Source organism: Strix aluco, chromosome 2 (assembly GCF_031877795.1).
Source record: "Strix aluco isolate bStrAlu1 chromosome 2, bStrAlu1.hap1, whole genome shotgun sequence".
In the NCBI taxonomy this organism is placed as follows: Eukaryota; Metazoa; Chordata; class Aves; order Strigiformes; family Strigidae; genus Strix; species Strix aluco.
Genome location: NC_133932.1, coordinates 76,656,259 through 76,671,800, shown reverse-complemented (window position 1 = coordinate 76,671,800; position 15,542 = coordinate 76,656,259). Strand labels below are relative to the sequence as shown.

The following is a 15,542-nucleotide window of genomic DNA, read 5'->3' as shown; positions in this document are numbered from 1 at the left end:
CTGTCCAGCCACTGTGACTTAACTTCTAATATTTAATTTCCCGAAGTCTGCAGGCTGCTGACTGAACAAAACCCATAGATTTTGAAAATTTATTTTCCAGATGAACTATTTCTGGACTTTTATTTTTGCAAGTTGAATTGTGGCTGAGGATTCAAATATCTTTAGAATACTTGAGCTGTGTTCTTTAGGGTACATCAGGTTTCAATGAGTTTTATAAATGTCTCAAGTTTTGCATAATGATTGTTGCTCTGAGGAACAGGGAACCTCCTCTCTGACCAGTAGCCTGTTTCTATTCTTAAGTAAGTGCATTGTGATGGACTTTTGTTACTTTATTTTGCTATTGGGTTGGAGACTGTCACGCTTCATCAATAAATTACGTAGTGTATTTGAGTCTTCCAGCATCAGCAGAAGGAAGATGCGCGTCCTTGGGGACCTGCTGCTGGAAGCTTTCCGTAGGGATCCCCGGGTGGGAGGTGGGTGCAGCCAGGGGCACCGGGGATGCGGTGGAGAGAGCACAGGCTCCGGGCTGTTGGGTACTTCGCTCTCCTCCGGCCAGGCGAGGACACCGCGGGCTGCTGCCGGCCTCCTCGCTGGAAGTCCCTGCGCCTGGGCTTCCTTCCCCGCGGGTGGCTGCCGCCGCGGGGGCCCAGCGGAAAGGGCGGAGGCAGCCGCCAGAACCGCAGGGGACGGTGCCGGGACGTGCGAGGGGCAAGCGGAAGAGGCCGCAGACCCGGCGGGACGCAGCTCCACCCACGGCTGCCATGGCGCCAAACCCCGCCCCGCCAGCTGCCCTTCCCGGCGGGCAGCGGGGCAGGGCGCGCGCGGCGCATGCGCACGCCGCGCGGGGGGGGCGCGGGACTGCGAGGGGCTTCTCCGCCTGAGGCGGCCCTTCCCCGGCCCCGCGCCGGGCTCCGCCCCCCGCCCCGGGCTGCGACCCCCGGCCCCGCCGCAGGTGAGCCCCGCCGCGCCCTCCAGCGGGCACCCGCCTGCCCCTGCCCCCGCCCCCGCCCTTTCCCCTGCCCCCGCCCCTGTCCCTTCGGGCCGGTCCGCCGCGCCTCAGCGTGTCTCCGGGGCAGGGAACGGTTGTCCGGGACCGTGTCGGTCTCTGCAGAGGGGGGGGCCGAGGCTCCCCTGGAGCTGCCCGGCTGATGGCCGGCCGGCCGGCGGGTGAGCAGCTGTAACTCTGCGCTGGGTTTTTGAAAGGTTTTTCACGTATCGCGGGCTGGGGGAATCGTGCGGAACCGGCCCGAGCGGTTGCCGGGGCGGCGGGGCGCCCGCCCCTCCCGAGTCCAGCACGCCGCTTTATTTCTGTTTGCAGTAATAACGCGTTCGCTTTAATAAAGCATACGTAGATCGTATAATCCTTGGGTTATTCCTTCTTTTGTTCCTCCTCAAGATTCTCTTAAAGTAGCTAAGGAAGGACAATGGGAGTTCAAGGACTTTGGAAACTTCTTGAAAGCGCCGGGAGACCTATAAACCCAGAAACACTAGAAGGAAAAATTCTTGCTGTTGGTATCCTTTAAAACTAAAGCTGAGGAACCAAATTTGTGAGGGAGATTATTTTAACTCTCTTGTTTCTACATGATTAGCTTTTGAAAAAATTTTAAATCGTGACAACATTTTGATAAGTAGATTTTATGCTTTATAATATGTGGAATACTAAGCTCTACTTTTTTTAATCTTTTAAAAAGAAGACTTTTTTAATAGGTGCCTTACACAAGTGTCAGGCTATAGGATTTTGTGCTTTATAAATAAATGAGCTGCTCTCAGTAGGACTCTTAAGATTAAAAAGTTGAAATACTTTCACATCAACTTTCCTATAATTATACTTGGTTAAATGCTACAAAGATGTGGAAAGAAGGTACCCTTCATTTATTTGTGAAAATAACGGCGGAGTTGCTGCTTGCTGCACAGTTGTTTCAACTCTGCTTTTTGACCAGGGTGATAGGGGCAAGAATTTATTTTCTGAAGTTCACAAGTATTTGGATAACCTTGGCTTTGGTAAGCCAAGCCTGGAACAGTGGGCAAAAGCCACTCAGTCAAATATGTGCACTTTATAGAAACTATTAGTATGGTATATGTGTAAGAGCACATTTTTTCCTCTTAACGGTTCTTTAAGATATCAGTATTTGGTTGAACCAAGCAATAAAGGGAGCCAGGGATCGTGGTGGTAACTCCATACAAAATGCTCACCTCCTCACTCTGTTTCATCGACTCTGCAAGTTACTGTTTTTCCGAATTCGACCTGTCTTTGTTTTTGATGGAGAGGCACCGCTTCTGAAGAGACAAACCTTGGTAAGTACCTTTGCCGAGTCATTGCAATGCAGAATAGGATGTATGCCCACTGATAGTAAGTATCCATTTTCAATTCCCTTCTTACTCTGCTTATGATTCTGAGCCACGAGGATGGGGGAGCTTGAAGTGCACTGCTGTGCAGGTGTTCTTTGTAGTCCCAGTCTGGGTTAGCTGTTGGAGTGTGCAGCAGCTCCCTTTTGATATATTCAGGTTTGGTTTGTGTAGAAACCAGATTGCAGAGGGGTGGGTGATAGCATAAGCCTGGGTTTTGCTCCGCATTGGATTTGAATGTAACTCTTGCAAGCGTCTGTACCCAGAAGCTGAAAACTGTTCCCAGGTCCCACAGAGGAAATGAATATAGAGATTTAGAGGATCTGAAGGCTATGTCCCCATTGATGTAGGATGGGTTAGGAGTTGCTCATAGATTCAGCATACAGGGTTATAACACTAATTCACTGGATATGTATCCTCAGCATTCAGCAAAATCTTATTGGTGTTAATCTTATTTTCACAGGCTAAGAGAAGACAAAGAAAGGAATTTGCCATCAGTGATTCCAGGAAAACTACAGAGAAACTCTTAAAAACACTTTTGAAGAGACAAGTTATCAAAACTGTGCTTACAGGCAAAAGGCAAGAATAAAAAATATTTTCTCCTTGTTTATACGTGGCAGGTAAGTTTTTATGTAGCTATTACACAAAAATTGTATCAATTACTGTTGTGTTTTCTTTTTTTTGTTTCCCTAAGCAATGAAGCTTTGCCCAGTATTACCCAAGTTCGACGAGAAGAGATTGATGATATATATGTATTGCCCTCTTTAGAGGACGAAGAGAAGAACAGGTAGGTAGAATTAAGAAAAATAGCTTAGATGGCTATATTAAACTCAGATAACAGTATAAACTGCACTTTTTGACACTGCTGAAAGGCTTTTGACCCATGAGACTCCATAATATATAAAGTTTATTTCTTTATATTTTATTTCAGTTTGTTTTTGGGGAGTTTAGTTTATAGCTCTGAATACAGAAGCCTTGCAGTTATCTATGGGGAAAGTAACAGAAGAAGCTTTCAGCCCGCAAATTAAATTTCTACACTGGATTCATGTGTAAGGATGAAAGTGCTACCTCAGTCTCTGTGGCCATACCCATATGACTAAGTGGAGCTGATTGTTTGAGCTTGGGTAGCTGATGTGTGGCAGCTTGATTCCAGTTTGCGTCCCCTCATTCAGTAGTGTAGGTGTGTTCAGCAGAAGTAGGGCTTTGATTGTACTCGTCAAACTTGTGACATCTTCTTATACAACACTAAGTGGGAATGTGAAGCTATCCATTCGATTACTTTTTGCACATCTTATATATACTCTTATGTACTTTAAATGCTGCCCAAATAAGAATCAGGTAATGATTTAAATAGCAACAGTTGCCTCAATTTAGTTTTAACTGAGATAAGTCTGCCTTCTTGCTTTCTGTTCAGATCTTTTCGACTTGTGTGTGTATTTATATATATGTGTTTGTATGTGTATGCATATATATGTGTGTGTACTTTGATGTTGTGTGTGAATTTGTGTACTTATCAGTGAAGGGATGACTAGTGTCCTTTTGCTTGAAATAGGAACTTTTATTTTCCTAGGTAAATATCTACATCTTTTTTTTTTTTTCTGTTTGTGTTTTTTAGCTCAGAGGAAGAAGATGAAAAAGAATGGGAAGTGAGAATGAGTCAAAGAAAGATGTTGCAGGTAAGTGTGTCCTAATTGCCCTGTTACTGAGAACAATCCTATCATTCATGTGCTATGCTTAAAAGACAAACAAAACCATTTTTTAAAAAGCGTTTGGTGGTATAGGCCTTACTATAGCATTATTTATCAAGCAAAAAGTTAATTTTAAGTATTCTATGAATTCCTACTAAGGAGGAAATACAAATGTAATTTTCTCCACTAGAATACATCAGAATAGGAATTTCTTATGGTTTTTTTTTTTTTTCTTTTGACTACTTTCTCTGGACATGTGTAGAATAAATATTTTTTTCTAATGATAAGTGAAATGTACGCATTTGTGCATGTGTATGTACATACAAGACAACGTATTTAACTAAATTCCCTTGCTTCTCCAAATATGAATTGATGTTGAAGCACTTTGCTTCTTGAGTTTTCACAGATAAATTCTGTATTCCCTTCTGGTGTGCCGATCTCATGGAAAGAGGAGAAAAGAAATATATAACATAAGTACTCATAATGTATAATGAAATTATCTCTGCTTTCATCAAAGTGGGAAAAAAAAAAAAAACCAAACCAAAACCCAAAAACCAACCTCTTGGAAATACTGTTTATCTCTGAAGTACTTCGCATTCAGAAGGAGAACCTCTTTGGAAGGATAAAATCAGACTAGCTGAGGCTATAGGACCTGCTTCTATGATTTATACTAAACATTTTTTTGTAAAAAGTGTAAAACCAAGTTTCTCCATATAGTGTACATCAGTAATTATGTACGTTATTTTAGTAGGTAGTAGTTACCTTTTTTTTTCTTAACTGTTTTCTTCATGGTATAAGAAATAGCAACAAAGATTTTTGTGGGGTGTTGGTTTTTTTGTTGTTTGGAATGATGTTCTAAATATTTTATTGTTCTTGCTGTGCTGTAACATAAAATACATGTTTATGTTGTTTTCCATTTTTATAGGAAGAATTATGTGAAAATCCTCATTCTGTAGATATTGAATCAGAAGACTTCAACAAGCTGCCTCCAGAAATAAAACATGAGATCTTGACTGATATGAAAGAATTTACAAAGCGAAAAAGAACATTATTTGAAGTGATGCCAGAGGTAATATTTAAAATTGTTTACAAGTCATCGAAATAGAGCTATTGCCATAAATGCAGATAAAGACTACATATGAGTAGCACATCTGGAGAGCTTTACCCCCAAGCTTATTTAATATGATATGTTACATTGAGGGGGGAAAAAAAAAGTGAAATAACAACTCTGAACAGAGCCCTCCCATGTGTCTATTCAGAGCACTATCTCTTGATTTCCACTAAAATTGGCAGAGCTAATTCAGTTTGGCAAGAATGGAAAAAAATCATGCAGTGTCTCATGCCTCATCAGTGTTAGCCCAAAATTTCAACTGTAAGAACATACTACTGGTGTGGACAAGCCAGGCAGAATGAACACAGCTTGGATTCCAAACCCTCAGGTCGTTAGGGGAGCTGGCAGCTGGGAAAAGGCTTTTGTAACTTAAGCAGATGTGTTACTGAAGCCATTCAGGGAGAAATGGGGTATCCTATAGTGCCACTTCTACAATAGCTTTTCAGAGCAGTTAGATTTTAAAAGGACAATATATGTCAGATGAAATGATAGATTGTGTTCAGGTGTAAACTAAGAACTGTCATCTTAAAACCATCCACCTGTGGATTCTGTTACAATTGCACTATTTTTAAGATGGGACCAGCTCCATTAGCCAGCTAAGTTTTGTTGGTCACATCATTGAGATCTCATTGTGTTTAGCCAGCATTCAGAACTACTTAATGGCACCATTTAGAATTGTTGTGTGTTACTGGTCTAGTGTTGCTGTCACTTGGGAGTGCAGCAGTCAGTCAAAGACAAATGTTATCTGCTTAAAGGAAACTCTTAAAAGGCTCTCCAGAGCATGGTAAATGAACTTGCTTAAAGGTGCAGCTAGTGGCATTTTATTTAAATTCACTTGGTTGTTTTGTTGTTTTTTTTTGTTTGTTTGTTTGTTTGTTTGTTTTTTTTTAAGGAGTCCAATGACTTTTCCCAGTACCAGCTTAGGGGTTTGCTTAAGAAAAGCAACCTCAATCGGTGCATAGAAAACGTACAAAAAGAATTGAATCAGCAGCACTCAGGTGAAATCCAAACACAATATGAAAATGAAGGTGGTTTTGTGAAAGAAGTGGAATCTAGGAGGGTAGTCTCTGAAGATTCTTCTCACTATATCCTAATAAAGGGTATGTCAGGTCTTGATTTTGCAAAACCTTATTTGGTGTGTGCAGTCTGCAGCTGTCAGTTTTAAGAAAAACCTGAATATTGTGTACAGGTGCGTGAAGGCAGTACTTTGTATGAAATGTGTATTACTGTTATACGTAATTAACTGTGATCTATAAATGTGCAGAAAACTGGTTTATTAATCTTTATATAATGATGCTCATTATGTAAAATGGAATGTTAGTATAAAGCAGTTTTTTTACTGAAAAAAAAAAATCAACAAAAAACCTTTCTTTCAGGTATTCAAGCAAAAGAAGCCACAAGTAGAGACTTGGAAGCTACTGCAGGACCCTCATCAAAAATGCTTGAATTTACTAAATCAAATAAAATCAATGAATCTCCCACTAATGCAAAGCTAGTTACATCTGACAAATTGCAAACAGAGAAAGATAACAATGTGGTGACAGCACCACCCTCTCCTCGGACTTTGCTTGCTATCCAGGCAGCTTTGGTAGAAAGCAGCTCAGAAGAAGAAGTGGTGGATGAAGACACAGGACAATTGAACGTGGACCAGTATGTAACAGAGGGAGGCAGCGTGTCTCCAAGAACACTGCAGGCAATTCAGCAAGCTCTGAGGGATGATGACAAAAGGGAGGAAGTGGTTACTGTTAGAACTGATGGAGTGCTACCAGAAAGATCAGAAGTGAAGGATTTTCTGCTTAGTAGCTCAGATGAGGAAGATCAGATTCCTGAAGTTAAGGAGGGAAAAACAATACCTACATCTACAATTCATTCGTCAAACCAAGTGATTATGCAAGACCTTGAATTTGAAAAAAAGTGTCGGGAGTCAGAAAAAAATCATATTACACCCAAGGATACCAGTATATCTAGAGCTGAAAATTATTCTTGTATTGACAATACTAGAAAAGGCAAAGAAGATTTAGACCAAGAAGAAAATGGTTCCAAAATGGACTTAAATTCTTTGGGAGATAAGGATATAAACTTGTGCCCGCAGAAGCCAAGCTGTTCCCCTGTACAAACTAGTATAGTGGCTTTGATTCATGCTGAAACAACAGACCTTTCTAAAAATGAGGAATACTTGAAAATTGCTGAAAATATAGAGGAAGCACTTTTGCAAACAGAAGAGAATGTATCTGAGGTACAAAAGGATATTAGATTTTTTCCAGAAGCAAAAGGTCCTGAGGAGGAAAGAGAAGGAATATCACACTCTGAAGACAGTGACTCTGACGGTATGTGTTTTTTCAATTGTGTAAAAAGCTAAGAAAATAGGACCTTATTGTATTTGTGGTCAGTTAACCTTTTCTCCTAGTAAAAAATACTTTAAAATACATCTATTCCTACGTATGTAGGAGGTGGGAAGAAAATGTGAGCTATGTTTTTCCCCTTGGTGTTATGTTTTGTCATGGAAACCTGAGTATACAATACAGAGAGTCAGGAAAGCACGCTGTTGTGTACACTGAACTTAACTGGTGTATTAATGGTCAACCACTTGGTTTCTGTAATTTCACAATCCTTATATCTATTTACTGCAGATAGAAAAAAATAAATCACTGCCCAAGTTAAAAATGCATACAAATACTTCCTTTCAAAGAAGCAGCAGGAAGTTAAATTCTTTATTTTCCTTTAACAGGAAGCTTTATTGAAGTGGATACTGAAGTCAGTAATAAGACTGAGTTTCCTTCTAAGTATGCTGAAAAACTGTGTGTTGAAACAGCAATTCCAGAAGTGGAGGCAGACAAACATGATATTGTCATACAGGACTTGCTGAAGGAGTCTGATGAAGTGCAGCTGGCAAACGATCAGAATGTTGAAAGAGAAAATTATGGTGAAGATGCAGCAGATGAGTGGCAAGACATCAATTTGGTAACTCGTGGTAACTTGTTTTGAGCTAGTAATGAAGTGCTCTGTTCCCAAGCAGTTTTTAAGGAAAACTATTGGTCAGCTTCTTACTGTTTAATTGCTTTCTCAGATATGTATCTAATTCCATGGGAACTGATTTTTATTTAAAGATGATGGTTAACCATATTCTCCCTGAAATCAGAGGGAAACTTTAAGGTTTTATCACTCTGATGAATAGGCCTATCTCTGGTCTTATAATTTACTGCATTAGAGAAGCTATGACAACTTCCAAGTGTGAATTAATGAAGCATATACTACTAGAATAATTATAGCTGGAGACTTAGTGCTTTACTTAAATATACCTGAATTGCTGAAGTAATTAATGGCTTGTTTTATTTTTAGGAAGAACTAGAAGAATTAGAAAATGACCTTTCTGCTGAGCAGAATACACTTCAGGCTCAAAAACAGCAGCAGGAACGTGTTGCTGCTTCTGTAACAGGACAGATGTTCTTGGAGAGCCAGGTAGTATTTGTTGAATCATTTTGATTTGATTGATACAGCCTGATGTGGTCCTTCCCCTCCACCCCAGTCAAACATTTTCTCAAAAGCTGTTAGTAATTTTGCTTAATTATAGGTCACCTTTTTTCCTCTTAGGAGCGTGTTTTCTTCGGTCTGCTTGATTTAAAATATTGAAAATATTGAGATAAAATCGATGGAATTCAAGATTAAATAACTGTTATTATAAAATAATAATAAAATTATGCTATCTGCCTGAGATGAGTAAGTGGGATTTCCCCCTTGACTTAACTGTGGTTGGTACTTTTTAGGGGAAATTAAGATTTGCTGTGAAATATTAAATACTTCCCAAGTGTGAATCTAGTAGTTCCAAGTCAAGCAGAAGTATAGTAGAAGTTCATTTTTCAGGTGAAATATTAACTGTTTTCTCTCCATCCTACAGGAGCTTCTCCGTCTGTTTGGCATTCCGTATGTTGAAGCTCCGATGGAGGCAGAGGCACAGTGTGCTATCCTGGACCTTACTGATCAGACCTCTGGGACAATCACTGATGATAGTGATGTTTGGTTATTTGGCGCTCGACATGTTTATAAAAATTTCTTCAGTCAAAACAAATACGTGGAATATTACCAGTATGTTGATTTTCAAAACCAGCTAGGTAAGCCTCAGGTACTGATTTGTTAAATACAGTCTTCAATAAGACAGTATGCCATGTCTCTTTTTGAAGTTTTATTTTCTACAGAATTTTGCGTGTCTATTACTACAATGCCTGTTCTTTGGAGACTCTCTACAGACATTCAGTTAGGTTGCTATTTTTACTGTGTGATGAACACCCTGAATTTGCAGACACCTGCGTTTAATACACTGGCTTAGTGTGGTCATCAAGGCTGGCAGTATGAACTATGGTACCAGTTTCTGGGTAAACGTCAGCATGACTTTTCTGACATGGTGGGAAAAGTATATTCTGATGTCATCAGATTTATAGTCTTGTGGAAATGAGAGTTAATTTTGGACATACTGACACAAAGTATTAAAAGAGGATCTGTAAAAGGTTTTTCGTTTAGTTAATACAGCTTTTTCTTCTTTCAGATTGCTCTTGTACCAGTCTAATCAAATTGTTGCTAATTATGTTGAAGTGCTAAACTTCAGTGTTGCATAGTGTATTAAGGAAAATATGAGCCATTTTTTACTTTTTATTATGCCTTGTTTAAGCAGAACTCTTAAAATTAGTTTTGATGTTTTCAAAGTTGAGAGAGGCAATAGACTTTGAAATAATATTTTAATGTCTTCAGCATGTAAAACTTCACATTTCTGTGTGGTGAAAAATATGTCTTTGGTTTCTTCTCCCGGCAAATTGAATGAAATATTTTTTTCCCCTACTTGTACCTACTTAAGTATGCTACTGTAGCTTAGTTGGGAAGGATGGCTGTAAAAGCATGTGTGTGATTTTTAGCTGTTATTAATGTAATAAACCAGAGCCTTTGTTTATTTATTGGGGAAAAATAGTCACCATCGGGCTTCATGTCACATTCCTCTGCAGTCTTGTGCTTCTTTTCCATGTGTTGCACAAATCTTTCTTGACAGTTGCTGGATATCCTGACTAGCATGCCGATGGTCTTGCTTTGTGCGCTTAGAAACACATCCCTCCTTTTCTCCACTGAATTTTTACATTTTTTATTATTTTTCTATTTTTTAAAATCTAAACTCCTGCAGCTAGTCACTGAAAATCAGTCTGGTTGCCTCACATCTTATAGTGCACTAAGTAGAAGTGGTCAGCTGAGTTATTCCTTTTTTTATGTCTGTTTCACAGGCTCTTTTGGTCTAGTTAGTAACTGCACTAGCACAGAGCAAAAGGCTTCCAGTTTGGGAACACTTTTAAGAAGCAGAGGCATTGATATTATGGACTAGAATTCAAACTGAATGTTTTTATTTCTGGTTTGGGGGTTATTAAATTCAGGTCAGCATTAGATGAGAACCGCACAGTAACTGGAAAAATACAGGTAAAATAACAGCTCTTAGGAACCCAGAATTTCCCAACGGTCTTGACGTTGTAACATTTTAATTCTGGCAGGATGTATTTGCCAGGTTAGCACAACTACTGGTGCTTGAGCTAGCAGTAGCGTATTGACACTGCTCCAGAATATAATTTAGCAAATTCTGATGTTGAATTAAATGTAATTTTACAGAGTTAATGCCTTTGTGTTCCTTCTGTTATTTGCCTTTCAGATAATATATTTTTTAATTTGTAAGAGAAAAGATGCTGAATCCACTGGTTTTATTTGGTTTATGCACTTTATTTTACAGGGTTGGATCGAAGCAAGCTAATTAATTTGGCATACTTGCTTGGAAGTGACTACACTGAGGGCATCCCAAATGTTGGCTTTGTGACAGCGATGGAGATTTTAAATGAATTTCCTGGGCATGGTTTGGAACCTCTCTTAAAATTTGCGTATGCCTCGTTATATTTTGCTTTTCTGTTTCTCCATAATATGAATATTAGTGAATGTACTTTGCTGCTGCGTAAGCATACAACAAAACATATGACTACCATCATTAAGGAGACTTAAGTTAACTGTAAAATATGTGACTCTCTTATATCACTATTTGAGATGGCAGGTAAATAAGGTGACATGTTGATACAGCAATTACGGGGAGACTAATGAAGACAATAGAACAGGTGTAGAGCTGTGTGACTGCCTTTGAGTTCATTGCAGAGCTGGATCCGTAATGGAGTGGCGGTTTATTCTCCCTGAGTTTGTGAGAACGTGCTGTAGCATGGTCGTAGAGAAAAGAGGCTTGATGAGTGAGGAAGGGATGACCTGTAAAGAGACAGACAGGTAGGCAGTGGGGAAGAACAAGATTTGAAGAGGGCCAAGCCAGTTGTATTGGCAATGGTGAGAATGATTAGAAGTCTTTATTTTTTTTTTTTTTTTACCTTGCCTACCAAAAAACCTCCAAAAACTAACATCCTCCCCAAGTGAGGCTGAATTTAGGGCCTTCTGTTTAGCAGCTTATGGGGCATCCAGGTGATATTTGCTACTGTGGCTTGCAATGGCTGCATTTACTGTGTATTGTCTATTCTACTTTCAGATTATATGTCCCTTTGGCCACTTTTTAGTTGCAAATTTCCTACCTCATCTCATGTAGTAACTGAAGTAGGGAGACTAAGGCTGTTGAAATTAGGATGGTAGCTCTTGATATTCCAAATTATGTTTTATGGAGGCAAAGGAATACTTTCCTCTGTTTTTCAGTGAGTGGTGGAATGAGGCTCAGAAGAATAAGAAATTGAGACCTAATCCACATGATACCAAAGTCAAGAAGAAACTGCGGGAGCTACAGCTTTCTTCAGGTTTCCCAAATCCAGCAGTGGCAGAAGCATACCTGAAGCCTGTGGTGGATGAGACAAGGGGTTCATTCACCTGGGGGAAGCCTGATGTGGAGCAGATCAGAGAATATCCTTTTACAACTCCTATTTAAATTTTTCAGGGTCAACATAGCGCTTAGGGATCTGGTGTAGTTGGGAACTGTCAGTGCTAGGTTAACGGTTGGGCTAGATGATCTTCAAGGTCCTTTCCAACCTAGATGATTCTGTGATTCTGTGATACAATATGGCAGGACTTGTTAGCTAAAAGTACTCAGATTAAATTTCATAAAGCTTAATTGAGTCAATAACGAAGTGTCAAATTCTTAACATCTCATTAGTGTGAGGGGCCCCCTGCCCCGTCTGCATGTGCTCTCCTACAATGATGCCAGCTCTGGAATGGAAAGGAATGCAGCCATGCATCTGTGGCACTCGGGGCTGCTCTGCCCTCCTGAGTGGGCTGCTTCACTTCCCGTGCAGAGTCAGTCTCGTGGCTGGACTGACTAGTTTGTGTTGTTATGTTTCTGTAACTGTGCTGTGCTTATTTCTAGACTTAGAGTGGGGATTGTTTGCACACTCCTGATGTATGTTTACCAATCTTTCACAAATAAGTTTCAAAGCCTAGTCAGAAATGGTGATTCAGCCTGTGCTTTATCCCTAGTTATTCACTGCATTTCTTGTAATATCTATTTCTTGCAGTGAATTGTTGAAAAGTAGGTGGCAATGCATGCAGAGCTAATAAGTGTTTTAAGCAGTAAATGAAATTTCCAGTGTGTGCAAGTGTAAAAATAAGGTTTATTTATAGGTTTATTTATAGGTTTATTTATAGGTGTTTTGTCTTATGGCAGTACTGTATAGCCAAAATGAGTTGTCTTCACTGAGACATGCTTTTGGAAATGTTGATATTAGAGAAAAAGTTCTGTAACTAATAGAGATGTAACAGCATGATTAAGATACACAGCACAATACTGGAACCATGCACATAACTCAGCTATAATAACAGTATTTTCTCTGTTTTTGTAGTAGAAAAAGCATTGGAGTCACTTTCCTCCAGGCATTTTTTTATTTGAGGAATTTTCATTTTAGGTGTTTACAAAATACTAGTAATAGCTATTTTGTAAAGTTCCTTAATTTTCTGCACATTCTGTCAGAATCACTTTGGCTGGACTAGAACAAAGATAGATGAAATCCTTTTGCCTGTGATGAAACAGCTGAACTTGCAGCAGGTAGAGTATAAAACTGTATAGTTTAAGGGTAACTGGAAAATTTTAAGAGAAGCATTTTAAAATGAACAGCAGGGCTTTAATCTAAAATACATTTCTCAGAAACTGGGATTTGGCCTTTTTTAAAATCTTTATATATATATATATATTTAAAAGTAATTAAATTCTCTAGACTTCATTTCTGTATGTTTTGGGTGTGCTGTGGTTTCAAATTTTGTTATCTATCAAGCACCTCTCTCAAGTCCAGGCTGCTGTTTGTTTTGGATGTAACTGAAACTACAGGTACCTCAAGCACCTTTAGTACTTTTAAAAGACAGCGTGCTGTCTCTAAAAATGATTTATGAAAATGCTCCTGACATTTTGGTGAAGTGAGACTGACCATTTGGTATCATCCATATCCTTTGAAGAGGAGCTCAGAGTGAACCATTGAGCAAGTGCCTATTAATAATATTACTTTAATTTCCAAATAAATGTTCTGTCAACTTTAATAAAACTTAAAAGTCAGTAGTGGTGCATGCTGTGATACTGTGAATGTCTGTTGTAAAACTGATCACCCAAGGTCAGATTATTTTCTCCTTTTGCCATAAGCAAAATAGATAGGTAGTCTAAACCAGTGTTCTGGGGTCTCTCTGTCACTCGAAGGAGTGAAAGGTATCAAGACCTGTAGTTAAATCCGTACACTTTCAGGTTGACGGGAACATTCTTTGGAAGCGTCTGTCTCAGATGATTTTAGGGGGAGTATAGAGGACTAATTTATTCTATACAGCAAGCCTGGCTGTGGTTGAATAACACAGACCCATTGTGTGTGACTACTTCTAGTTCTACTCTTAAATGGTTATACTGTAGCAGCATGTGTTACAATGAACTTGAGTCAAATGACCGCATTTTGTTGCACTAGCGTAGGCAAATGTAAAGTGCACTTACAAAATTTGCTTAGTAAACATTCTGTTGTTTTAACAGCTTGAAGCTAAGGATGTGTTCGTAAGGACATACTTGAGAGCACTACAAAGATTCTGTGTATTAGGGTTGAAAACAGCAACATATGTCTAAGCAGCAGCAGCACAATGTTTATAAAATTTCACTGGAGTTTGGTTTGCTTATTATTTAGTTTCTTTGAAAGTTCTTGTTGCATAATTTATAATAAGGTATAGGTATGTATATAATAATGCATCTTATTGTTCAGACCTATTTGCATGCATATTAATTTCATTAGTGCTTTGTCTTGCTTTAATTTGGGATGCTTTATAGTATAGCTGAGATAACTGAATTCCCATCACAAAAGCATCCAAAGTTGTTTTTATTTTTTATTTTTGATAGACTCAGCTTCGAATTGATTCATTCTTCAGACTAGCACAGTATGAAAAACAAGCTATTAAAAGTCAGAGACTACGCAGAGCTGTGACTTGTTTGAAGAGAAAGGAAAAAGAAGCAGCTGATGAAATTCAGGAGGCCACTGCTGTTACGGAGATTGAACTTAAACAGCGTGAGGAAAGGAAAGGGGAAGGTGCTGCAGGCTGTGGAAATCAAGCTGTGGCAACAGAAGTCCAAAGTAGAAAGAGAAGAAAACATTCAGATTCCGGAAAAGAACATTTATATGGAGGTGGTTTTATTGGGAATTTGCATCTTTCAGAAACTTCTAGTGACTCCTCAGTAGAGGAATTGGAAAGCAGAGATTTAGGCAAAAGCAAAAAGAAAAATGTCTCTGCAAGGGAGACAGCAGACCATAAAGAGAAAAAGGGGTGCAGCAGCTCAAGTGGTGAGGAGGAAGAACTGGGAAATGTAGTCATGGTGACTGCCAAACCTGTGTTTGAGGGCAGAAAAAAGAAATTGCAGAGTAAGAGAGGAAGAAAAAAGAAGTCTTAAAGAAAAAAAGTCTTAAAAGAGACTGTGTGTGCATGGTTTTTTATGACTTAAGCTTTGTAAATATTCTAATGAATTTTTGATAAATAATAAATTATCCCAATTTCTCATGTATTTTTCATGTCATTTTGTGTCCAGAACTTAAACAGGAGGGATCTTAAATGATGAAAAAGAAATTTTAGCACATTTACTCATAAAGACCTAGATTAGACGTGATAAGTTCTCTGTTTTGAGATTTTTAAATTAAGCCAAAATGTTATGCCCATTCATTTGCGTTCTGAGGTGAGATGTTAAAAATCGCATGCAATCTGTTGCTTCCTTAACTTCAAATTTAAATGAAATTTTGAAAGCAACTTGGATTATTTCTAGGTGCTGAGAGAAGGAAAATCAGTTTAGTTAGTGTTGTTTTCCTTATTCCCTTCACTATGCCTGTCTCAAAAGTTTTGTGCTTGAAGTTATGTTGCTTAGCGACCCATTCATGAGACAATGTAAGCCCTCGTAA

The 15,542-nt window shown here is 39.0% G+C and overlaps 1 protein-coding gene across 1 annotated transcript; it reads left to right on the top strand.

Moving 5' to 3' along the window:
- Window positions 1-844: 844 nt before the first annotated feature.
- Window positions 845-15,154, top strand: ERCC5 (ERCC excision repair 5, endonuclease). Its single transcript, XM_074815342.1, has 16 exons — window positions 845-952; window positions 1,397-1,512; window positions 2,120-2,295; window positions 2,810-2,925; window positions 3,041-3,133; window positions 3,962-4,022; window positions 4,960-5,103; window positions 6,038-6,245; window positions 6,522-7,472; window positions 7,874-8,106; window positions 8,485-8,604; window positions 9,041-9,254; window positions 10,901-11,045; window positions 11,848-12,050; window positions 13,101-13,183; window positions 14,498-15,154. Exons 2-16 carry the CDS (start codon window positions 1,425-1,427, stop codon window positions 15,041-15,043), a joined length of 3,381 nt encoding a protein of 1,126 aa, XP_074671443.1. The 5' UTR covers window positions 845-952; window positions 1,397-1,424; the 3' UTR covers window positions 15,044-15,154.
- The last annotated feature ends 388 nt before the right edge of the window (window positions 15,155-15,542 follow it).

Excerpts from the sequence above, each read along its gene's own strand:
- ERCC5 (XM_074815342.1), top strand. The coding sequence starts at position 1,425 with ATGGGAGTTCAAGGACTTTGGAAACTTCTTGAAAGCGCCGGGAGACCT. Across the intron at positions 8,605-9,040 it reads AGATGTTCTTGGAGAGCCAG|GAGCTTCTCCGTCTGTTTGG; the intron begins GTAGTATTTGTT and ends TCCATCCTACAG. Across the intron at positions 12,051-13,100 it reads TGTGGAGCAGATCAGAGAAT|TCTGTCAGAATCACTTTGGC; the intron begins ATCCTTTTACAA and ends TTTTCTGCACAT.